The sequence below is a fragment of the Fundulus heteroclitus genome, chromosome 13 (genome assembly GCF_011125445.2).
Source record: "Fundulus heteroclitus isolate FHET01 chromosome 13, MU-UCD_Fhet_4.1, whole genome shotgun sequence".
NCBI classification, from domain to species: domain Eukaryota; kingdom Metazoa; phylum Chordata; class Actinopteri; order Cyprinodontiformes; family Fundulidae; genus Fundulus; species Fundulus heteroclitus.
In genome coordinates, this window is record NC_046373.1 from 14,451,269 (window position 1) to 14,477,143 (window position 25,875).

General features: G+C 38.9%; 2 protein-coding genes across 2 annotated transcripts; one reads left to right on the forward strand and one right to left on the reverse strand.

Annotated features, from left to right (window-relative positions):
- Nucleotides 1–1,386: 1,386 nt before the first annotated feature.
- ptdss1b (phosphatidylserine synthase 1b) lies at nucleotides 1,387–12,927 on the reverse strand. The gene is made up of 13 exons (XM_012868666.3): nucleotides 12,605–12,927; nucleotides 12,431–12,522; nucleotides 10,496–10,540; nucleotides 10,284–10,408; nucleotides 9,207–9,365; nucleotides 8,677–8,828; nucleotides 7,571–7,712; nucleotides 7,257–7,369; nucleotides 6,447–6,512; nucleotides 5,291–5,390; nucleotides 3,302–3,361; nucleotides 2,582–2,660; nucleotides 1,387–2,495 (listed from the first exon to the last, which is right to left on the reverse strand). The coding sequence occupies exons 1-13, from the start codon at nucleotides 12,784–12,786 to the stop codon at nucleotides 2,410–2,412; spliced, it is 1,401 nt and encodes a 466-aa protein (XP_012724120.2). The 5' UTR covers nucleotides 12,787–12,927; the 3' UTR covers nucleotides 1,387–2,409.
- Nucleotides 12,928–13,094: 167 nt separating this feature from the next.
- mterf3 (mitochondrial transcription termination factor 3) lies at nucleotides 13,095–19,033 on the forward strand. The gene is made up of 8 exons (XM_012868675.3): nucleotides 13,095–13,230; nucleotides 14,604–14,953; nucleotides 15,039–15,194; nucleotides 15,308–15,497; nucleotides 17,734–17,881; nucleotides 17,981–18,052; nucleotides 18,149–18,310; nucleotides 18,428–19,033. The coding sequence occupies exons 2-8, from the start codon at nucleotides 14,611–14,613 to the stop codon at nucleotides 18,620–18,622; spliced, it is 1,266 nt and encodes a 421-aa protein (XP_012724129.2). The 5' UTR covers nucleotides 13,095–13,230; nucleotides 14,604–14,610; the 3' UTR covers nucleotides 18,623–19,033.
- Nucleotides 19,034–25,875: the final 6,842 nt, after the last annotated feature.

Below are 25,875 nucleotides of genomic sequence, written 5' to 3' on the forward strand. Positions count from 1 at the left end.
TAAATCCCGTTCTTTATGTTGCTATAATGGGTGCACAATGGGTGGCCACCTTTCAATAAAGCAAATAAGCAAAACCTGTTTTTGAACTTTGGATCTACAGTTATTCACACAACCCATTACTTCAGAATATCAGACAATTTTTTTAATTAATATTATATTTTATAGAGCAGGTTAAAAAAAAGCACAATTATTTTTCCCCATTCTTTTTCTTTTATCAGTTCTTTTAGCCCTCGAGTACTTTTGACTTGACAATTTCGGCCCACCTGCTGAAAGGTTTGGCCACCCCTGTCTTAAATCTTTAGGCTTGTCATAAAAGGGGGAAAAAACCCAAGAAGAAAACTATTTCAATCTGGAGAGACTCAGACGGAGAAAGAGAAAACGATTAACAAATTTATTTGACAAAATGAGAAAGCCATTAATCTGCTATTACGTTTCACAGCACTTCTCAGTCTGGCTTTGAGGTCCCTTCGAATGCAAACCATGAGCAAAACCAAAGTATACTAACTCATTTGGGAAGAATTTAAAAAAGGCATGCCAAATTATTCAGGATTTTATGAGTTAATGAAATTAAATAACCATCATGTATTCTTCCCCTTCCTCTTGAGAAAAAAATTAAAGTTTTTGATCTACATGTTAAACACACTGCACATCACTCTAAACACACAAATTACGGTTCTGATAAAATAGCACAGATGGACTCAGGTGGACTTTTGAAACACGGACATCATGCCAAAGGTTCTGAAAATCCGTTTGCATTTCATGAGGGACCAAGAATGTTCTGACAGGTTGTGTACCTTATTTACAAAGTTGCCATGACAAAATAAAGATGATCATTATGTTTTATGTCCAACAACAGAAAAAAATTAGTTGGAAAATCAATGTCACTTATTAGCTATAGTCAGATTTATATTTTATGCAAAAAATAAATAAATAAATACTTACATAAGCTGTATAAAAGGATGTTTTTCTTCTTCTCTTGACAGTAAATTCAGCTAAACCACAAAGATTACCAAAACTATTTTCATTTGCTAAATGCAAGAAGGATTTTAGGAATCCTAACTGATCCAAAACAGGAAAAGTTTAGTCCGATTTACCATTAGATCCAAAGAAAAGTGTTGTTTCTTTTATACAGTGTACGTCAATATCTGGTTTCCTCTGTACTTTTTATCCTCAGTGATCAGACCAGTTGTGAACCTCAACAGCCAACAATTATGAAATGCTCTGTTCTTGCAGACCGTTTTGCAGTTTTCTCCTCTAGTCTCAGATCCAAAATATTAAAACCAGATCTTATGTATCCGACTGAAAAATCTGTCAGATATTGGAATCATAATTAAGTGTGAATGTGAATACCTCTTGGATGTTGAAAGCAATAAAATATATTCAAGATTATTCGCAAAAACATAACTTTATTCCATGTAGTCATTAAACTGTGTAGAAAAGTCAAGCAAGAAACATTTACATCAGTAACCTCACAGTGCACCAACTTTATAATAAAGCATCTATTAATGCATTTTTTTATTACAAAAAGTGTTATTTTCACTATAAAAACATGTAAGTGTTCAAGAAACTAAAATTATTCAAGTATGTTAGTGTTAAGTACAGTTTGTTCACAATAAATACAATAAATGCAGATTGCAACAATTCCCAATGTGAAGAACTAACATTGTTAACCACTCAAGTCTTAGGTGTTGAGTTATGAACGCAGCATAATAACTCTGGGTCCTTAACAAATTCACACATTGAAACATATATTTTTTGACCTCTGCTGCTCTTCCCGAATGTCAAAGATACTCCATTTTGACAAGTTATACAACAGTAGTCAGAATAAAAAGCACCAAGCGCTGTGGGGCTTCGGTAACAGTATTTTGGTCTGATCAGTAGTCAGTACACGACACACTACACCCTTAAAAGTCCTGCTTTCTTGAAGATAAACACCTAAAACCCTGCTCAATGGTCTCAAATATAAATGCAAAATTCTATTTTGGCAAAAAGAAAAAAAAATGCAAACACAAATTGACTTAAATAATTTCCCTGACTAATATTTTACTAAATGTTAAACATACACAGTGCAATTAGAAATGGAGTGCGTACTTAACATTCATGCTGCTCTGTAACAGCATCAAAAGAGGGGTATCTATTTCAGCCCGTTTTGTTCTGTTTTAATTTCCGCGTTTATAATCATGCACATCCATAAAGCTTTAAACTCGCTGTTAAAGTTAGTTTCTGACCCTGAAACATATCAGAACTTTAAGCTGAATGTTATTAATGCCACCTTTATCACAGCGTTTTGGATTCAGTGACCCATAAACCACTGCAAAATGAATAAAGTATTAAATGCACCACCCATTGGTCTTTTTCCCTAAAACAAACAAACAAAAAAAAAACAACAATATTTTCTATGCTTGTTGTTCATTGTCTCTTTCCACCTTGGCTGTTCCTAGCAGGGCCCTTCCTCCGTTTTGTTGGCTGTAAATGTCCCAGTGAATCTGTCTGATCTACGGGGCAAAAACAAAACACAGATAGTGTGAATATTAACAGACAAATTCAGTGGAAAAAAAAATATCTGTGTTGTAAGACTGACCTGCATGACCATCAGGGATCAAATGATATGAGCCAGAAACTCCTCTGTCGTCTGGGTCCTCACTTGGTGATGAAAGGCTCTGTTAAAGACAAATTCAGTGACACGGTGGTCTTTTTTATTAAAACTTGAACCTACAAGTGAAAATCCAAAAATAAATAAATCTCACTGTTCATTATACCGTATATAAATCATTACCATTAACGGGCAAGATTATAAAGGCTTGTATAGTGTAGAAAATTTTAATTGCCAGCTTATTTACTTAATTGCTGTATTCCCGTAATTTTCTAATGTGAGCTGGGGAAGTCTGGGTTTTATTTTTGTGTACTTTAGGTAAACTACTTATAAAAGTATTTTGAGCAGAAACCATAAAACTGCTATACCTGGGGAAATTATTTTTTGAGCCCATGCTAACTTTACAAGTTTCTTCACATATTAAATACACTATACAATTAAATACACTAATATAGTGCTCTGATTTATTTGATGGGTTCATTTAACTGAGAGAATATGCCCAAAAAATCCAGCTTGTTGAGTGTAAAAAACAAAACACTGGATGAATTCCAACCCAGTATGAGTTTAAAGAACAACAAATTAATTATGTACTCATGTGTTGCACAGATAAAAACAACTAACCAAGAACAGACACTTCTGATCTCAACTCTAGATGAGTTTCATGTAGACACAATGGCATCACTGACAAGAGCAAAAGAAGGATCTCACCTTTAGCTTATTTTGTTCCAACCAAACCATGCCGTACAGGCAAAGCAGTGTGATAAGTGCCTGAATAAAATGAGAATTAAATGGTTAGTTGACATAACCAAAATTAAAGTAAGGATCATTTTTGTTTTTGCATGGAAATAAAACAGAAAATTAGATTGTTTTTTCCCTAGAAGTAGCTAAAAATATATCTGCATAACCTACAGTCTGTAAAGACAAAAGCTGAAATATTTGGCTGTGCTGATATAAGAATAACTGCAGTGTTGGGGGAGTTGCTATGATTACACAGCAATGCAAAAGTATGCACCCCGGCACCCCCCAACTTTATATCCAATTTGTTACATTCCAACCTGTAATGTAAATGTTTTGTAATTTTATTTAATGTGAGGTATCTGCACAAAATAGTCTAAGATGGTAAATGAAATGAAATGAGAAAAATACATATAAGATTAAAGTAATATGTGTGCACAGGCTAGTTGTGCAGTTGGCTTGTGCATAAAAGTCAATTCATGCCTTCCCTTTGCTATGAAACCCCTAAAAAGTTCTGGTGCAACCAATTACCTTCAAAAGTCACAGAATTAGTCAAATTCAGCCTCATGATCTGTCACTTAAAACACACCATTTCTGAAATGCCCCAGAGGCTGCAACATCACTAAGCGAGAGGCATCCAACCATGAAGACCAAGGAGCTCTCCAAACTAGTCAGGGACAAAGTTGTTGAGAAGAACAAGTCAGGGTGGAGCTACAAAAAATATATATATATCCAAATCTTTGATATTCCCCTGGAGCATTACTTAATCTATTTTCAAATGAAAAGCACGTGGTGCCACAAGAAATCTGTCAAGAGAGGACGGCCCAACAAAACCCACCAATCAGAGAGGAAGCACAGAGACCAAAGGTGACCCTGAAGGAGGTGCAGAGCTCCACAGCAGAGATTGGAGGATGTGACCATAGAACCACCATAAGCCGTATTCTCCATAGAGCTGGGCTTTATCAAAGAGTATCCAGGAAAAAAAACATGAATAATTGTCAAAAACAAGACTGAACATTTTAAGCTTGCCAAAAGACACGTGGGCCACTCCCTAAATGTGGAGTCCTGGTCAGATGAGACCAAAATTGAACTTTTCGGCCACCAAGAAAAGCACTGGTGAAAACCCAACACATCCCAATACCTCAAGAACACCATACCCACAGTAAAACACTGCGGTGGCAGCATCATGCTGTGAAGATGTTTTATTCAGTAGGGAAAGTGAAGCTGGACACAGCTGAATGGAAGTTTGATGGAGCTAAATACAATGCGATCCTGTTAGAGGCTGTAAAAGATGTGAGACTGAGGTGGAGGTCACTACTGTTTAGATCCATGTGTGTCCGAATGTTAGACAGTTTCAAAGTCCAGACATAAAGAACCTGCAGCAAAATTTAAAATGAATGTTTATGGATCCTCTCCATGCAGCCTAACTTGGCTTCAGATATTTTGCACGTTTTGCAATGATTGATAAAAAAATAAAACTAAATTGGCTTTAAAAAAAATGGTTCTGCAAGTATGGAGTCACTGGGGCTGTGAACAAACGCATGCCACACTTCTCAGATTTCCATCCATCCTTTGCCTAATCCCACCAATCCCTCCAGGGTCGTTGGGTGGAAGGAAGCGTACCCCCTAGATAGGGTCTTAGTCTTTTCTGATTTTTATTGGTTAAAAATGTATACATATGGTCCCAACTATGCATGATGTTGTGTTGGTCTGTTACATAAAATCCCACTAAAACTCATTGAACATTTTGGTTATAAAGTGACAAAATGTGAGAACGTTTCTGGGGATAAGACTACTTCTGCAAATCACTGCACATAAAAAAAAAACCCAGATTTATTCAAAACATCAATGGGGACGTTCAACACGGACAAAACATTTCTTAGCTTTCTTCTTGACCCTTCAAAGCATGACAAATCAGAAAATAAAAATAAAAGCACAAAAACAGATAATATCATTTCTTACCAGGCAGAGCAACCAGACGACCACATGCCAAATTTGAGTCTTGGAAAACAAATCAAGACCGAATTTCACACAAGCGAGAGCTTCCAGGAAAGCAATCGCTCTGAAAGAAAAAAACAACAACAACAAAATAGTCAATATAAAATCTAACAAACTGTGTTCTTGATGCTGTGTGAAACAATGGCTCCCTCTGTTGGCAACACATTTCAACTGCAACAACCCATCTCTGTGGACGCTGGTCCTGTAAGTCCACAGGCATGCGTGCTGTACTCCTCTCACCCCTTCCAGCTCAGAGCTAATGGGGCATCTGCTGAAATCCGCTCTGAACATCTCGCTGTTTAGCATTTCCTGCTGACGGGCAGGGACAGCAGGATGTCATGGATTTCAACAGAGCATAACTCACTAAGCTGTTCTAAAACTGCAGAGAAATAAAAACGAAAGCAGACTCGTGTGATCGCCTTTCATCAGTCGAATAAGCCTCTTACTTTTCTGGATTTCTTTGGTCAAAAGTAACAGTTTTCTGTATTATTTTAATCACATGACTATTGCTTAAAAATCCAAGTCGTATTGAAGCACATTCCGCTATTAGCGTAAAATAATTACATCACCGTAACTGTGCATGGTGGCAAGATAAACTATGGTCTTCGTCGAGCTTTGTTTGTCACATTTTTCAGTTGTTTTAAATGTTTAAATCACTGCCCTGACTGTAGAGGTGGGCAACTTAAATAGGATGTTCTCTTGTCTTTCCCATTTTGAGGAGTGGATAAGAGAATCTAGCCTTTGTGTCATGTCTTATTAATAGCTCGGGAAAATCAGAAAGTCCTTGATGCCTAATCAGTACTTCCTAAACGCTTTGACCAACTTTACATTAGTGTACATAAATTTACATTTATTTGATATTCATTTTGAAGAAAAACAACAAACAATTATTCCTCAACAGATTATTCCATAATGAATAAATGTCCTCAAATGCACAACATCGGGGTTCATTTCTGCTTTATATTTAACAGCGGGGTACCCATAAATGAGGAAAGGGGCAGTAGCTAGAAGATAAAAGCCAATTTTAATTTTATTTCATCGTAGAAAAAAGTAACTTGTCATTATCACCATGCTTTAAAAAAATTCACAAGAGACGAGGCGACATGAAAAAGAAACTTACCCGAACACCCAGCACTGCGTCCCAACCCGTTTACACTGAGTGTCTGTCAGGTACGCGTAATACTGCCTGTTAAGGGATGAGGATGACATTTATCAGCAACAATACTGACAGCATTAACACAGACAGTCATAGTAAATATAAAGTAAAAGAATTTCGTAAAACTATTGCTGTGGAATAGGTTTCTTCCTCTTATTGTTTTCTTTTAACTGTGTAACTTTTTGTGTGTCTATTTGTTGCTGCATCTTGGCCAGGACTCCCTTAGAAAAGCGGCTTTTATCCTCAATGGGACTATATTGTAATATAGTAACTGTAAAAGTGCTGAAAGGTAATCCTAAACATTTGTTTAGGATTACCTTCCACTGTCCTACTTAAACTGTTTTACTGAAACATAATTAGTTCAACTTTGTAGTCCAACTGTTTTTAATATTTGCTTTTAGTTTCTATTCTCCCATGTTTTATTTTTTGTTTCTACATTTTATTCCAACTTGCTTTTATTCTGTTTTATTTTCCTATATTATAATCATGTAAAGCACTTTGCATTGTCTTTGTACTGAAATGTGCTATATAAATAATTTGCCTTGCCTTACCTATATCCTTGTTTAAATAAGTTCAATAATAATAATAATAATAATAATAATAATAATAATAATAATAATAATAATAATAATAATAATAATAATAATAATAATAATAATTTCAAGGACATGTTCACCTATTTTAATTAACCTCAAGCTACATTATAGAATTTCATCATCAATACTTTCTCCCAGGCTGAGTGTAAAAGATGTGGTTTTTGGAGATTGAACACACCGCACTGTGGGCGCGGTGATGATTCCCACCAGCAGGATGCGGCACAGGCTGAGCGGGTGAGAGGCCTGGAAGACGAATATGTGCTTCAGGAAAAATGTGTTCAACTCCGTCAGCTGCAAATCCAAACAAAAGTAAAGGGTTATTGTTTATCATGTTTTCAGGAATGTATTTTAGTGAAGCTCTTGGTTTCCAATTCCTTGTTAGCTCAGATGAAAGAAAAAAAAAGTAAAAGAATAAAAGCCTCAATAGCTAACACTCATGTAGCAGCAGACCATTACTGGTGTATTTGGCAGGAAATGCAAGGAGGACACAACCTGCCATAAGATCATGAAGAGGTAGATTCCTGCCAGCCGCTGGGTGGATGACTTTGGGTCGAACCAGCGCACGCAGGTCCAGCTGGCTGGAGTGAACTGAAGCACGGCTCGCTTTATTTTCCCTGTGGTCGAGTGGATTTCTCTACACAGACACAAGACATCAGGAATAACTCACATGTGCAACACTCATTTAAAACCAAGGGAAATTACTTAGTGATGACGGCGTAAAGTTAAGACATCTATAATAACTTGCTTGACATTTTGAGAAATGTACTCTTAGGAGTTCTACGAATAATAGAGGATGTTTAAGTGAGAAATATAAATAATATTCCAAACTATACCAAAATTCTGTAGGTGCCTTACTACCTTTAAAAGAATCAGTAATTACATTAAGTTTCCTTAAGCCTGCGGTTTCTAAGATTTTGGGCATGCAGACCATGATCATCAAGCTGAAAGTGCTCACAGGCAAAGAAAATTTATTTTTTTTATTATAAATGCAAAAACATTTTTACTGTGATTTTGTTTTTTACCCTGTCATCGACGCACTAAAATTGCTAGATTTGAATTAAAACCAATTCATTATATTTTTGTCCAAACAAAATCTGCAAATCATTAGCTATGTTCACATGCACAAAATGTCATGATCGGATTGAAATGTATACGGATCAAAAAACAAAACAAAAAATAACTAAATCGGATTGCACCATTTATATTGGCACAATCAATTAATCCGATGTGTATATACACCTGGCTTTATTGCACAGTTATCAAACTTCCCTAAAAGAAACACAGAAGATAAACCTCTGTCTTTGCCAAACAACAAAAAATAGTAAAACAAAGCCGTATTATACAAGTTTGTTTTGTCTTCCGATTATCAACCAGAATAACCCCTACTCTGTCTTATGGTGAGTAAAGTTTTAAATTCTTCAGTGAAAATTTTGCCAAAACCGCCTGCGTTGGTGAGCCAACTATTCTCTAATTACAGTTAAGGGGTCACATGTAATCATAGCAAGGGCTGAAACTGATTCAGTATCAGTATCTGCTCTCAAATTGAAGATTAATGCATATTATACCATGAGAAAAAATAAAATAAAGCCAACACTGACTTGATGCTGGCCCAGCGATAGGTCCTCATCTCCAGAAAGTGGCAGGCTGTCATCCCCAGCCAGATTCCTCCTCCGTTACACAGCAGGATGTCCAGAATCACCTGATCCCACCAGCACTCTGCAAAGTTTGGCAGAAGGTGCATGAAGAAGAGCTGTGGAAAAAGTGTCAGAAGGACGAGAGAGCAGAGTGAATATATACAAGCTATAAGACACTATTTACATTTTTACTGAAGCTGTTCTGGGCAAACGTGGAAAAATATAATGAGAGGAAGAATGTCCTCTGATAAAGTTACTGTGAGATTAGACTTGCTTAATAAACAATTTGTTTACATAAATATTTTTCTTACACTTTTTCTTTATCAGGGGAAGAATACTTTTGGAGAGAGCTGCACTTATCAGAAACAACAATATCTCAATACACACTGTACATCTATGAGGGATACACAGCATACTATTGGGCAAGTAACTCAAAATGTCGAGAGTTAGTGAAGGCTCATTAAGCCCAGCAGTCATCTCACCGCGTGTCTTACCTCAGTGAGTTCCCACGTGATGCTGATGGTCCAGCACAGGCCATAGCTGCGGATCACCAGAGCCTTCACGGCCCATCCTGCGAAGTGGCCGAACGCAAAGATGTCGAAGTGGCTCAGGATGCGCTCCCATGTTATCACAGTGCAGTTCACAGCGTATTCCTGGAGAAGAACAAACCGGAAGTAGCCAACAGATACTGACTAAATACCTCTCCCATCTGGACTATTCCTCGTGGACAAATCTGTCATTTAATTATCCTAAAGTTTCAATTGTGATGTGCTTTTTTTTATATATATAATGCTATATTAAGTGTTGCTCTTAACAAGGGCAAAGAACCTCCTTATATGGTGATAATGCGACAGAATAAAACTATCTAAAAAAACAAAACAAAAAAACAGCCTTATTGTGCTTTTAAAAACAAAATACATTACACATCATTCTATGTGGCATTGGTAGAGTTAAATTTTTGTAAAAGTGTCTCCAATTTCAAAGTGGGGCTGGGTGATAAATCAATTTAATAAATTCCTTCGAATTTACTATTTATTAAGATTTACATTTTTGGAAAATCAGAATTGTGTGTTGCCAATGCTGAATATATGTTTAGGAAAATAGATTGTCAAAGTGTTGTAAAGAGGAAACTTTTTACCATAAGACAGGGCACTTTAATTTATTAATTGACTTTTTTAAGATAGTTTGAAGCTACACAAGTGAAGTGAAGCCATCATACCTCATTGTGTTAAACCACTAGCAGCAAACAATTTGTTATATTTTCATTGTTTACAATGGCAGGGCCGCCGTCTTGTTTTACAAGCATATTTCACAGTTTGTATTTAGCTGTACTTTGAATTCAGGTCAACTCTCAGACGAAATGCTTGACATAAAGGCAAGTTTTTAAAATAATTTATTTTTGGGAAACAAAAAGGAGGGGAAAAAACAATTAATGGGATAGTAAAAATAATAGGATAATAAAATCGGCAATTTGATTTTTAGGCCATATCGCTCACCCCTATTTCAAAGTCAAATAAATACTCGTTATCAGTTAATTAATCATGGTGTTATAGGGCTGCAACCATCCCTACCATGATGTCAGCCTCCCGCTTGGCAAATCGCAGATTTGGATCAAGCCAGTACATCAGGGTCTTCACTTGTTCCCAGTTGAGGAAGATGAGAAAGACAAGAAAAAGGAAGTAGAGCACACTAAGACCTGCCAAAGAAAAGAGAATCTGTGTGAGGATTAAGGCAAGATGTATTCGTACCGGAGGAAAATATTTCTGTAATCTTAAGGACTCACCAAACACCATTCTCCATACTGCTGGGTGAGGCCTTGTAAAGGGTCCTAACAAAGAGGATCGGTCACTTTATCAAGAGCGCTTTACATGAGATAGATATCAGAGAACGTTTGAAACACAAGGGTAAAATGAATATGTGCTGTAATCGATAATGCACTGATTAACCTGGTAATTGTGAAATTATAGTCTTTTTAGCCATGAATGTTAGAAAAATACCACCAAAAAAAAAACTTTATTTGATCAACCGGTGAATTAAACTAAACTTAAATTCTATATTTCATTGTTAATTAACTTAATTATTATACCTCCCATTATTGAACATTTTGCTACTGTTTCTCTACAGTTTGCTGCTGCAATCATATGAATTCCTCTGCAGAGAGATAAACAAACAAAGCTTTATTCTATTGGTGGTCAGTGGTCAATGAGATGTAGTTGTAAAAATGTACAAGAGTGAAAAAAAAAATCCCTACAGGTAGCAAAAGCAGTTGCTGACTAAAGAAATTACCAATACTGTGCTTGAATCTTAACAGTCATCACAGTGCTTGTTTTAAAAGAAAAATCAGATAACACAAGTTTAAACAATGTAAAGCTTGAAAATCCAGTGCTGTTCTTTGGCTCTTACTGACAGTTGTTAAGATAATGTGGAAAAGTATCGAGTCATCCCTCATTTCTTCGTATTTTGGTTCCACGGAGTCACAGTTTTGCACAACGGCTCCTCTGGTTTTCTCAAGATCTGACAATTTTCAGCTGGTATTTATGGTCTTAAGCCACTAAACTCTGACCTATGAATTATTAAAGCATCAAAAGGCTACTAAACTCAAAGGATAAACCAACATTATCATTACACAGAAATTGTCCCTAAATTTTTAGCTTGGTATATGGAAAATAAATAAAGAACCTAACAGTCTGACACTTGAGATGGCACAGCGCCAACAAGGAGGGGATGAAAACCTGGCCTGCAGTAGATAATCAACTGAAGGCAAGGCGAGTTTATCTATATACCACTTGTCTTTCAGTAGCAAGACAATTCAAAGTGCTGTACATGAACAGAAAAAAACATTACAGACATAGGAAAAACAAAGGCACAAGTTAAGTAAATCCTTGACTAGATGTCTTTCATACATTAACAAACATACAAAAAGACTAAATTGTTTCTATTTATAAGAAGAAATAAACTATATTCTTGGGGATTTCTGATTTAAAGTAATTTTGTCCAGCCTTTCCAAAGCTACAACTAGAATACCTTCTAGAGAATTCATTTCTGGGGTTCTGGGTCAGGACTTTCCGATACCGCACCCAGCCGATATCACAGTTGACCGGCTTGTCCTAAGCTAAAAGTGGGACCTTGAACAGATCCTCCTGCTAAAACACAACACTCTTCAGTGTGGAAGTTGTCACTGAGAGGGTAGACGACTCAATGCTTTCAGGATCGGCGAAGTGTTTCAAAAGGATTAGAAGGAAAAGATACTGCATTTCTTACGTAAGAGCTTGTCAACAATGTCACTCAGAAGATGTCAGCAGATTGTCGCCAAAATGCTGCCTTATCCGTTTGATAAGGGAGAATGTGTGGAAAAACCCACAGTTACGGTTAGGGTCTCTGTCAACCATGATAAATGTTCTTATCGCCAATACAAGATGCTGAGGACAGTCTGAGCTGACAAAAATTGGTAATAGTAGATCAAAGCTTTATGCAAACTAATGAACTGAAATTGGCCCCAATATCTCAGATCAGTGCATCTCTAATCTGTTTTAGACCCTTTATCCTTTATCAGCAGCTTTAGGCACACTTTTTGAACAGAATGGACAGAAATAGCCTAATGAGACCCTCTACCACAACAATCTGGCTCATTGGGAGCAAAACACAAAAAGGTAATTCAAAGTTTATGACATGATTATTTACATTAAGTGCCAGGTGAGACGCTGCACCTGTAGCTTACCATTGGGGAAAGCCAGGACGCTGATGACCAAGAAGAACGAAACAACCACTATTATACCGACACGGAGGTTGTTGTCTGAGTTTTCGTCGTCCCTGTCAAAATAAAAAAACGGAAGGTTGAGACATAAACAGCAGAAGGCGACCGCGAAAGCGTAAAAACATGGGCGCAGTTTACCTGGTGAAGGCAAAGTACATCAGACTGAGCACGGTCGCTGTCAGGAGGGTGATGGTGTGCGGCTTGTAGAAGAAGTCAAGGCAGATGTCCTCAACTTGTTGATCATTTATCATTCGGAAATGCAGCTTGTAGTTGGTATCTTCGCTCCTCGGTGGACGGAAAGCCGCCGCCGCGGAAGCCATGTTACTGCCTTGCTGTGATTTATTTTTTTGCAGCCTAAAAAGTCGGAAGAAAACTGAGGCGCAGACTTCAGGAACAAACTCCTGATCCGACCAGTCGGCAGTCAGGAACCGTGAGGGCGGACTGAACCACTTCAGCGCCGAGAGGGGTGTTCAACCGGGGATGCGAGCGTTGTTATACCCACGAAAAACAAAAAAAAATATTTTTTTTAGGAGTTAATATTTACTATGATATATTTTTAAAGGGATGAAATGCAAATAAGAGACTGTGTTATTTTTAAAACATGTTTGTATCAGTCGTCCAACCACACCGTTGTGGAACATTCCAGAATGAGACGTTTAGGTGCAGCTCTTCCGTTAACATCCACGTGAAAGAAAACACTTGGCATGGCTTAAGGTTACGAACGGTGATTAAACGTAAGAGAGAAGCTGGTTTGAAACAGAAAGGTGAGTCCTGGGAATGTCCCATTAAAGTGTTTCCGCCTTGGCTTGTTGTCTGAATTTGGAGGCGTGCTGTTGAGCTAGCATGGTGAGCTTCCAGCTTCCTAGAGGACATTATCAGACGCATGAAATGTTCTCTTTTTTTTATTTAGGTAGCATTTAACATGTCCTTAAAATGGCTTCATCATACCGTAAATTGGAAGAATTTAGATCTTTCAACTTTGTTTAGTCTTTAATTGCGTTTAATTGTATTATTCGACTACTACTAATATGCATGTAACAGAGCTGGCCAAATATTAAATAGGGCCCTGGGCAAAACTTGATTTGGGGCCCCTGTTAAGTTTATTGGCTACCACACCAGATATATCTTTTAAATTGCCCAAGCTTTATTTAGTGCCATGGGTTACTAGTAATCCAACAGTTAAAACGTCTTGATACCAGAATGGGTTTCGCTTGACCATCAACTAATTGATCTGTCGAATATCTGTATCCTCTTATCCCTGGGGGGCTGTTGATGCCAACTCCAGATTTGGGGTCATGATGTCGCTTGAGTTTTCCATATGCCACTCAAAGGCACACAACACAATCAACTATGCACACTTGCACTGGTCTGAAACTGGCACTGGATGTTCAATTTACCTTGGCATGTAGAACTAGAAGCTGGGATTGGCGTAACACCTGAGCGAACAGCGTTCCAGTTAACACGGTCAGAGAAGTCGGGATTCCAAAATTAAAACAAAAGGTCAGGATTCCTATATGGCAACATCAAGGAAAGCTGTTGTTTTGTTCGTAGCACCGCTTATAAACACCGTTTAAAGCTGTATTTTTCACATGCGAACACCACTTTTAATTTGTCCGGTTCAGATTGCAGCCTCTACTTTTAAGATTGATTTCAGACGCACTCTTACTACTGTGTCTTGTAAAATAAACATGTTTCATCATAGCTTACTGTTGTCGGTGCGAGGAGCGGCCACATCGGAGCTGACGGCCTTAAAAATTTCTCCAACTTTCCAAGACAGAAGTCCGACTTCAGCGGCCTTTCTAGTTGATCCTTCCGATCTAAAGTCTGGATTTTCGAGTTCCAGCTGCAACTGGAACACAGCATGAGACTTAAGGACAGCTCAGAAATATGAATAAACCTAACAGCCATTTTTTTGCATTATCTGTGGTAGTTCATGTACCCTGATAGAGACCCCCCCCCCCCAACCCTACTTACATTTCCGAGCATGTCAATACAGGGAGGTCCACGCATCGGCTGTGGAATCTATACATATTTTTTAAATCTAGCTTAAAAGATTAAAGGCAAGCCTGAAGTGTTTTCTTTTTTTGTTCAAAACTCCTTGCTTTTTTTATCACAACTTCTTTTTAATGTCTTTCAGCGTGACCATGTCTTCAGCCTGTGCAGCGTTGTGCCGGCGATGCAGGTGGCTTCTCTCCCCAAAGAGTAGCACTCGTCTGTACAATGTTCAAGTTCAACGTAGTATGAAGGTGGACCAATCTGCCAGAGTCGGTAACGGATTCTCATCCAGAGGAAATCACACGGCAACTCTCACAGGACTGAGCTGGAAACGACAAACATCCTACCACCACGATTTCACAACAAAATATCTGACGACTGAGGCAAAGGAAAGCACAGATGAGTTGTCCAGAACTGACGCCACAGAAAACAAACCTGCTCTGATGCCAGCAGTAGATGCCTTTACGCTGGGCAAAAGCAAGAAGTCTCCTGGTATGTGTTTATTTTCTGTTGTTAACTTTGAGATGAAATAACTATTTCTGAATTGTGTCTTTCTCTTTTTGTTTTCCTCACGAAGACGACTTGGATGCTGATGACGAATGTTCAGCATTGGAGGAAATCAGTGAAGAAGAAGCTTTTGGCATTTCTATACCTCCTTCTATTCCTCCAGCCTCAACCTCTCTTCAACAGTATGTTGACAAGTCGGAGACGCTTACAAAGCTGGTCCAGCTTGGTAAACACACCACAAAGATCCCCCCCCCCCCCCACCCCCGTTAATACAAGGCTAATATTAAAACCGGGATAAAACCATGAAGGTAAAGTTTAATCAATCTCCTCTTGTTTCAGGAGTAAGTTTGTGGAAGCTGGAGCGAAGGCCCAATGTTGGCTCCATGCTACTTAAGCTGGACTTCAACAGAGACGTAGCACCTCGCCTGTTGTTCCTGAAGGAGATTGGAGTGGAGGACTCGCGCTTGGGCTACATCATCTCTCACAACCCATTCATCCTCTCTGAGAATTTGGAAAACCTGCAGGCCAGGTAAAGATGTTCACACCCCTTAAACCTTTGCACAACTTTCATGTTCCAGCCTCCAACTTCATTTTATTGAGATGTTATGTGCCATATCAGCGCAACGTGGTGCATAACTGTGAAGTTGAAGGAAAACTAAAAATGGTTTTCTATTTTCTTAAATATGAGGAGTGTGGTGTGTGCGCTTGTGCGCAGTCTTTTTGAGTCAATACTTTGTAGAACCAGCTTTTATAAAAAAAAAAAAAAAATATATATATATATATATATATATATATATATATATATATATATATATATATATATATATATATATATATATATATATATATATATATAGAGCTGTATTTTTTTTTTACCACATTTGCACACTGAGATTATTTTTGTGCCTTGTATTCTTTGCAATATGGAGGGCATCTGAAAAAATGTTTTTAAGTCTTGCCTCAGATTCTCAATTATATTATATTTAAGTTTAAGCCTTCCAATGTCAACTACAGGCATATATATGATGAAAAATTGCATTGTGGCGTATTCACCTGCTATCAGGTAGTTGAAATAGTTGCAGGCAGCATGGTATCAATAAAAAGTAGTTGCTGTCGCTAAGCAGGTTAGGTGCTAAAAGAGCCTCTTCTCAAAGAACTTTGAGAAGAAATGATCATGCTCTGCCTCACATCACCACTTGCTGATCGGATAAATTGTGCGTTGTTTACTGGGCGGGCAGGCGGGGGGTGCGGTCAAGGTTTCCAGGACAGGAAGGGGCTACTCGTCAGAGAGCAGAGCCCCATCCATTAATAATAGCTCCTAGCTCCTGTTCCGTAAACTTTCCCGGGGTCAAGGGTGAGAACGCTATCGTAGGGGAGGATAGGAGCTTTGGACTGCTGTGCTGATTTCAGACAATCTTTAACTCCAACATCTTTACCTGACAGAAACACACATGGACGATGCGAGTCAAATCTGTGCCTACAGCCTTCTAAATATGAACTCTTATCTCTCCGGACCTTTTCGTTGATGGGGCTGTGGTTATGTCTCATGTCACGCAAAGGATTGTGGAATAACTTAAGCCTTAAAGTCTAGACTGACTGGGCTGTTTTATGATACAGTAATGTTTTGATCTAAACCAGGGGTCACCAACATGGTGCCTACGGGCACCAGGTAGCCCCCCACTACCATATGTTGTGCCCTAAAGCCTGTTTAAAATATAGCACAATCCTCCAGTGGGCTGCATTTAAAATGCTATTTTATTTAGTTGCTCTTCCTTTTTTAATCATACTTGTATTTACATAGATTTAAAAATGGGGGGAAAAAGCATTAAAAACAAGGTGAACTTGGACTCTTGTAGTTTTAAAGGTCAGTACAGGTAGCCCTTCGTATGACACCGTACCGATGAAATATCTCTGTTTCAAAAAGGTTGGTGATCTAAACCATTCGATTGTAGCTCTTCCTGTTTGTTTAGGTTGTTATTCTGCTGGAAGGTGAACATCTGACCCACTCTTACAAGTTTTATTTTCTTTGCATTTTGCATCCAGGCCAGACCTGAGTTTTGGTTTTCCACATTTTCAGTGTGTCCCCAACATGACCTGCTAACAAGATTTCTAATGACTTTCTTTTAAAAGTGGCTTTTTTTTTGCCACTCCTTCATAAAGGCTAGTTTTGTGGATTAAATTCATAGTAGGTGTCCTATCAATAGATTCCCTCGTCTGAGCTGTTGACCTGTAGAGCTCTTCCATGGCTGCTTCTCTGATAATGACCTCCTTTCCAGGTCCACCAGTTTCAGGTGTTTTCTTGTCCATAATCTTTCCATTTTTCAGATTATTAATTGTGATCTTCGAAGCTTGGCATGTTGTTTTCTAACATAATCCTGCCTGATACAAATTACACTCAGGTGGGCTCGGTTTTCCAGTTGGGTGACTTCTGCAGGCAACTTTCACTGGATTTTATTTAGGGTTATCGAGTGATGTGGGTTTATTGCAGATGCAAATCACGCTTTCTTGATCCTATTTTGCAAAGGATCAAAAAGCCTTGCATAATTTTTCTTCTATGTAATAAATATGAACTGCTTTGTGCTGGTGGGTCACATAAAGGCCCAATGATGCACATTTGAGTCAGTCATTGTAACGTCAGATAATATGGAGAACCTAAAGGAATATGACTACTTGTACAAAGCATTTTTATATTATACTTGTTGACTTTTCCTCTTCCAAATTGTCTATACTTATCATGTTTTATTTTATTTTTCTCGTTAACCAAGGGTGAACTATCTAAAGTCAAGGAAGTTCAGTTCAGAAACTGTTGCATCTATGGTCTCCAGAGCTCCATATCTGCTTAACTTCAGCGTGAAGAGGCTGGACAACAGACTGGGCTTTTATCAGCAGCAGCTGAAACTCAGCTCTGCCAATGTATGTTATGGGAGGTCAAACTTTTTGAAATAACCTGTTATTTCTTTATTTTTTTTTTAATGTACAAGCGGTAAACACTAATTTTATATCTCTCTGCAGACACGGAATATCGTTGCTCGTCTCCCCAGATTATTGTGCGGCAGCTTGGAGCCTGTGAAAGAAAATTTGAAGGTATCGAGTCGGAGCATCAAATGCGGAACAAAAACATATCTTGAGTTCTGTGGTTGTTAAGCGAAACCCTGTGTTCTTTGTAAATGTGTTCTACAGGTGTGTGAAATGGAGCTTGGCTTTAAGGAAAATGAGATCCAGCACATGGTTGTTGCTGTCCCTAAGGTGTTGACAGCCAATAAAAAGAAGCTAACCCAGATCTTTGACTTCCTTCACAACACCATGAAGGTTCCTCACTATCTGATCACAAAGTTTCCACAGGTAGGTGGCCTTGGTCTTTTTATTATTATTGAAGTGTTTCAGCTGATTTTTGCTCATTTTTGGCTCATTTTGGTCCAGATCTAGAATGTGATTATGTCACATCTCATCATCTCTTAGGTCCTCAACACAAAGTTCTTGCGTCTCAAAGAGCGCCACCTGTTCCTCGAGTATCTTGGAAAAGCTCAGTATGACCCAAACCTGCCTGGCTACGTCTCCCTGGACCGCTTGGTGTCCCTGCCAGATGAGACGTTTTGCGGGGAGCTGGCTTCGGCCACACTGGAAGATTTTTATTTGTTCCAAAAGACACTTTGATTCATCTTGATGGGACGTTTAAAGTGACTCGTCCTCAAAGTCACAAATTACACTGAAAACATGCAGTGGATTCAGGCACATGTATGGATGGAAGATGTTTTATCAATATCTTTATAAAAAATAAATGATGCATGTCAACCTCTGCTAAAAATTACCGTCTTTTACCCACAACAGGTTTTAACTCATGTATGTACAGTTATGTATCTGCAGTTTGAATGTATAAATTTATGTACATAACAGGATTTGTACTGAATATATTTAAATGTAACATTTAACTTTTTCTCGTGTATAGTTTTGTTTCACTCCTGTTTTATTTAATTCTATACATCTCATTCTACTACACATTTTAACTGTTTAAAATCACCTTTGAAGTTGCCATTTCTCGATATCAGTAAAGGTAAAGTATGTTGATGCTTGGTGTTTGAGTTGTGTACTTTATCAAAAACCTAATCTTTCTTTTTGATTTTTGTTTCTAAATGATCAGCTTTAGAATTGGGGTTCTGCGACGTTTACGTTCCAAAGAGAAAACTTTACCTCTTCTCTCTGCAGATATGCTTGGTGCCATAGAAACCTTCTTGCTCTTTAAAGACGTATTAGGATTGCAGAGGTTTTGAATACCTCAAAATCGAGTATTTCCATAGGTGTGCATGACTCCACATTCTGGTTGTTGATCTGTGAAGGAATTTTGTCATTGTAAAATTGTTTTTTGGTAGATTTACCACTGAGTGACTTCATCAAAAAATGCAGGAATTTTTATTTTAAAATTGTTCTTGTAAAAAGTAGCCAGGCCTCCTGCAGCCACTCCTATTAAAATGCTAGGTAGGCTTTACTTCTGGTGGAAATATGTGTACGAGTAGATGTCAAAACCCACCTCTTGCTCCTGTGTACAATAAACACTTGTGAAAACACAGCTAAGCCACCCTTTCCTACTGGTCGTTTGAATAGAAACTCCACCGGAGGTCCTTGTTACTTCTGGTAAAAGCTACAGAAATCCTCATTTGCAGATCCCTGCTTTAGGGTGTGGTAATGCAGCGTTCATAGGATGCAAATCCGAACTGCGTGTGAACTCCTAGTTGTGACTGTCATGACAAATTGTTGCTGTTTCTGAGCATATTTTTCTCATCTAGTCAAACTTTGTTACAAAGACTTGGAAAAAATTAATGGGGCATCTCCTGTTTGCAACAGTTGACGTTGAAATTAAATTACTGGTAATTATTTTCTTTGATTAAAATACGACAGTTTGTTGTAGTGAAATCCTAGATAAAATGTAAATCTGCTGTTTTAATTTTAGGAGCATAATGTAAGATTCTACTTGTTCTTGACGTGTATCTAACACATCAGCAAAAAGCTACAAACATTTAGAAAAATTATAAATGACCAATACCATATAGCACTTTACATTCAGCCATCACCCATTCACTGCCATACAATGGACACCACCGGGGACTCTGACCACCATCAGCAGGTAAAGCAGGTGAAATGTGTTGCACAAGGCCAACTCCTATGCCACTGTTGCCCTACCACCCACAAAAGTTGGATAAAAATGCTAAATCATAGGAAAAAGGATGCTTCAGCAATTACTGTTTTGTAGTAGTTTCACGTTCTTAATTAAAACTAAGTGAAAATAAGATAATTAAGATTATTTAAATATTTTTTACATTTTGCCAGCTGAGTGTATAACTTGCATTTGGATGCTTCCTACTTGTAACTTGACTCTTTTGACTTAGGAAGAAAAGAAATCTTGTTGACTAATATATATTTTTTTCAGTTTCATAGAATGGACATTTAAAACTATTGTTCCAAAAAATATTTTACTTCAATGCCCTTATGTGTAAATATATGTTTATTATTCCTTATCTTAAAAAATAAGGAATTAATAAAAAAAAAAAAAAATACTCATCACGTCAAATCGGTGATACTTCCAGACTTTTCCGGACCGTTGAGCTGTATTTTACCCACAACACACCGCGGTCCCTCTCACTATAGCATTTGTAGTACCAGAATTCAATATAAGAATGGGAAAACGAATTATAGACGGGTTATCAGTATACACAGGAGAAATGTTGGCAATATTATTAGCTTTACAATGGGTAGAAGACATAAAACCATTAAAAACAGTCATTTGTTCAGATTCATGTTCTGCATTATTAAGTTTAAAATATAATAAATCAGATAGTAGGATGGACATTTTATTAGAAATATTTCATACATTATTCAGAATACAAAACATGGGTTTAATAGTTATATTTGTGTGGGTTCCAGCGCATATTGGGGTAGAAGGAAATAAGAGGGCAGATACAATGGCAAAGAGGGCAATTCAAAATCCTAATAATTTTACAGTTAAAATAAGTAAGTCTGAGGGGAAGATTATTATTAAAGAAAAACTGATGGAAAATGGCAAAAAAGGTGGGATAAAGGAAAAACAGGAAGATGGTTTTATAAAATTCAGAAGACAATAAGAGAAAGAAGAAATGGAAGACGAAGTAGAAAGGAGGAGAGGGTTATAACAAGGTTAAGTTTTGGGCATACAGGACTTAATTATACACTTTATAAAATTCAAAAGCATAATACTGGCAAATGTGATTATTGTAAAAAAAATATGAAACAGTAGAACATGTTATATTAGAATGCAATAAATATGAGAGAGAGAAGATATATGAGGAAAGAGTTTAAATGTATTAAGGAAAAAATTAATTTGTTAGATATTTTGAGGAAGCATTTGGGGAGTAAACATATACAAATTATAGAGCCACACAGTTTGACGAAGTCACGTTCCAACTCGCGTTTTAGGCTTCCAACTTAAAAGGTTTATTTCTTCAAAAAATAAAAATGCAAAATAAAACGGTGCAAACAATCAAAAATTCTTATAAACTAATTATATTCACTTGTCTACGTGTTCTTAATTCTTAAGACCTAAAACTGCGGTCAGAAAAGGTGAAGCTCCGTCACATCAAAAAAAACTTGTCACTTGCTTCCCGAACATGACTGACGTGACAGCCCCTTGAACGCAGAAATAACTAAATCGCTATTGCCACCTAGAGGCAACTGGAGGTAATACACATTTCTAACACAATGAATCATATGTCAATTCTGGCACTTACATATCCGGCCCCTAATTGTCTTGTAACTAAACAAACAATTACCATAAACACAAACTATATCATTCCTAAGACATACCAACATTAAACAATTTCTTACATATCAACTGAAAACAAATTTATACAATCTTATTTTTCTTTTTTACAATGTTTTCATGTCTGGAACTCTTTTGAGCATGTTTCAAGAAGTGCATGTTCAAAGTTCAGTCTCTATTAATGTCCGATATGTCTTCGTAAACTGGAACAACATGGAGTCAGAGGTTACCAGCACATGACTCGCCGATGAAGATCAGTCTTTACCACTGTCTCATGTGGCAAACAATATGTTACATATCAGCTTCCAGTAGGAGACACAGCTTGGTGACTGGTCTCAGGAGAAGATTCGTGCTGGTCTTCAGGCGAACTTGACGAACTCTTCCCTTACTGTCCGGGATAGTCTCGACAACTCGACCCATGATCCAGGAACTTCTTGGAGCTGAATCATCAATCAGAAGCACAATGTCACCAACTGCAACATTACGCCTTGGTTGCAGCCACTTTTGCCTTTGCTGTAGGTCTGGCAAATACTCCTTGGTCCAGCGTTTCCAAAATAACTCTGCCATGTACTGGACTTGGCGCCATCTGCGTCTGGAGTAGATATCCTTGGCATTGAAAATACCTGGAGGTATGGCAGGTTTTGTCTTCATCAAAAGAAGATGGTTTGGGGTAATTGCCTCCAAGTCGTAGGGATCATCCGACACTTTCGTGAGAGGGCGACTGTTGATGACGGCTTCAACCTCGCACATAAGTGTTTGCAGACCCTCTTCATTCAAAGTCTGCTGCTTCACGACAGAATTAAGAATCTTCCGCACTGATCTTATCTGGCGTTCCCACACTCCGCCATGATGGGAAGCTGTTGGGGGGTTAAAGATCCACTTAATGTTCCTTTTTGCCATTTCAGCTTCAATCTGTTCCTTATTCAACTCCTGCACTGCCTGTCGCAGCTCACGTTCTGCACCAATGAAGTTTGTGCCGTTGTCCGACCTGATCACTTTGACTTGACCTCTTCTAGCAACAAATCTTCGTAGGGCATGAATACAGGAGTCCGTATCAAGCGAACTTGCAATCTCGAGATGAACTGCTCTTACTGCAAGACACGTAAACAGCACTCCGTATCTCTTCAATGTGGTGCGGCCTCTCTTGATCTCGAATGGGCCAAAATAATCAACACCTACATTAGTAAATGCCGGCTCGTCAGGTAAGACTCTATCTTTTGGAAGGTCAGCCATAATCTGACTGCTTGCAGTTCCGTGCTGGCGTCTACAGATGACACACTGAGACAGCATGTTTCTTATGACGGAATGAGGCCTAGGAAGCCAATACTTCTCCCTCAGTTTTGACAGCACATAATTGCGACCACTGTGTCCAACTTCCTTATGAACTGCTCTAAGGATAAGCAATGTAATGTGCATATCCTTTGACAAGATAGCCGGGTACTTTGACTCTTCAGGCATACTGGCTCTATTCAGTCTGCCACCCACTCTCATGATGTTGTCCTGCAGGACAGGTGACAACCTGTAGAGGGGGCTGCTCTTTGAGACCATTTTCTCTTTTTCCAATGCAGCTATTTCTCTGGAGAATGCACGGTGCTGGCTGATTCTAACAATCTGAGACTCAGCCTCTACGATGTCATCCAAGGACGGAGGACTGAGACTCAAAGAATCCTTCAGTTCAGCCATCCTTCTTTCCACGGTCTTATTCTTTTCAAGACCATCACTTCCTTCTTTCAAGTCTGATGCAAATTCCTTTCGTTTTTGACTTAGAAGCTTCAGGGAGTTCTTAAGCTTGATCATCCATGCAACCGCTCGCTTCAGACAATGCCAATCTGAATAATGATCGATGAACTTCAGGACTACGTCCTCTGCATTCTCCGTGACCACGGTGAATACCGCAGCTTCCTTCACTTCAGGATCTTTCACCATAGACTGATTGTAACTTTCTGGAAAGGTAGGCCATGTGTCCTCAGGCCGCAGCAAGAATTCCGGCCCCGATAACCAGGTATTGGCCTTCATGAAAGCTTCCACTGTGCAACCTCTGGAGGCGTGATCCGCTGGATTGCTGCAGGATTCCACATATCTCCATTGGCTTACTTTGGACTGTTCTCTGATTGTTGTAATCCTGTTTGCAACAAACGTACGAAACCTTGCTGATTCATTCTGGATGTACCTAAGGACCGTTGTACTATCGGTCCAGAATACAGATTCCTCCAAAGCAATATCCAGCTCAGCTCGAATCATGTTGTCCATCTTGGCAGCTACAGTCGCTGCTGTGAGCTCCAGCCTGGGTATCGTGACTGGTTTTAAGGGCAAAACTCTTGCCTTTCCCATTATGAAAGAACACTGTTCTTTGTGCTTCTCATTTTTCAAGACCAGGTAAGTACAAGTGCCATAACCTCGCTCACTAGCGTCACTGAAATGATGCAGTCTGGCTTCTGTTGCTGCTCCAAAGTCATGTGTCTTAACACATCTCCTCATTTCCAGCTCTGACAACTTGTGCAGGTGAATTACCCATTGTTCCCACTTCCTCACTAGGGGTTCTGGCATATCATCATCCCATCCATGTTTCCTCTCACACAATTCCTGCAGTATACCTTTCACTGGGAGGATTATGGGAGAGAGAATCCCTAGAGGATCGTAGATGGAACTAACCATAGACAACAAACCCCGTCTTGTGAGCACTTTCCTCTGAATGGTAACTTTGAACTTCAAAGTATCTGATTCAATGCACCATTGGACTCCTAGGGCCCTTTCCAGAGGAAGAGAGTCTTTGTCCAAATCCAAATTTCGGACACCTGAGGCCCTTTCCTCTTCTGGAACAGATGCCAGGACTTTGCGACTGTTAGAGGTCCACTTGGTCACTCTAAATCCGCCCAAAGCACACAGAGCTCTTACTTCCTGTATCAGTGCTACTGCTTCACCTTCAGATGCAACTGATCGGAGGCAGTCATCGACATAGAAGTGTCGCATCACTGTCTTGGATGCCTCTGCACTGAACTGATCTTGGAAGTGTTCAGCACATTGCCTGAGTGCGTAGCTGGCACAACTTGGGGATGAGGTAGCCCCAAATAAGTGCACAACCATCCTATGTTCCTCCAATTCTTGTCTGTGGTCCCCCTGTGGCCACCACAGGAATCTCAGAAGGTTCACATCCTTGGCAGGGACCCGTACCTGGTGGAACATGCCTTCTATATCTGACATGAAGGCTACTGGTTCTTGCCTGAACCTCATCAAGACACCAATCAAGGAATTGGTTAGGTCTGGCCCTTGAAGTAGCTGCGAGTTCAGAGAAATTCCCTGGAACTTGGCCGCACAATCAAAGACTACCCTGATCTTATGCTTGGTAGGGTGGTAGACCCCATGATGTGGGATGTACCACGTCCTTGCTGCATCTTCCTTTTTGTATACCTCGTCTTCTGGAATTTTCTCTGCATAGCCCTTCTCAAGCATGTCACTCATGAACTTGACGTAATCCTGACAGAACTGCTCATTCCTTTTTAATTTCCTTCGCAGGTGTTCCGCCCTTTGCACAGCCATTGTGCGGTTGTTAGGAAACTTTGCATTCACCGCTTTCAGGGGAAGACCAATACTGAAGTGTCCGTCGACCAATTGTGCTGACTTAGACACCAAATCCATGAATCGTCTGTCTTCTACAGACATTTCCATTTTCTCTGCTTGCTGAGCTTCAGGAAAGTCAAGCTTCATCTGGCAATGAATGAGATCGTCGAGACATGCCACAGAAACTCTGTTCACTGATACTTCTGGCCATTTCTCATCTTTCTCCTTATGGTTTTCCTTCTGCAGAGGGCCATTTACAACCCACCCCAGGACGGTTCTCGTAGCATAAGGCCCATTACCCGTGCTGTTAACAACCTTCCAGGGCTCCAAAGCCTTCGGCACATTGGTTCCTATTAATAATCCTACACCAGCCTCGATATCCTGGATATGGATTTCCTTCAGGTGTGGCCATTTATCCACATCTTCTTGTCTCGGAATGCAGTCATCCTTAACAGGGATCTCCCTTTGTGAATACACCTGTGGAAGTGATACATAGGAATCACCTTCCAATCCACAAATCTCCAATCCTGTGACAACCTGTGTGCTAACAGGTCTTTCTTGT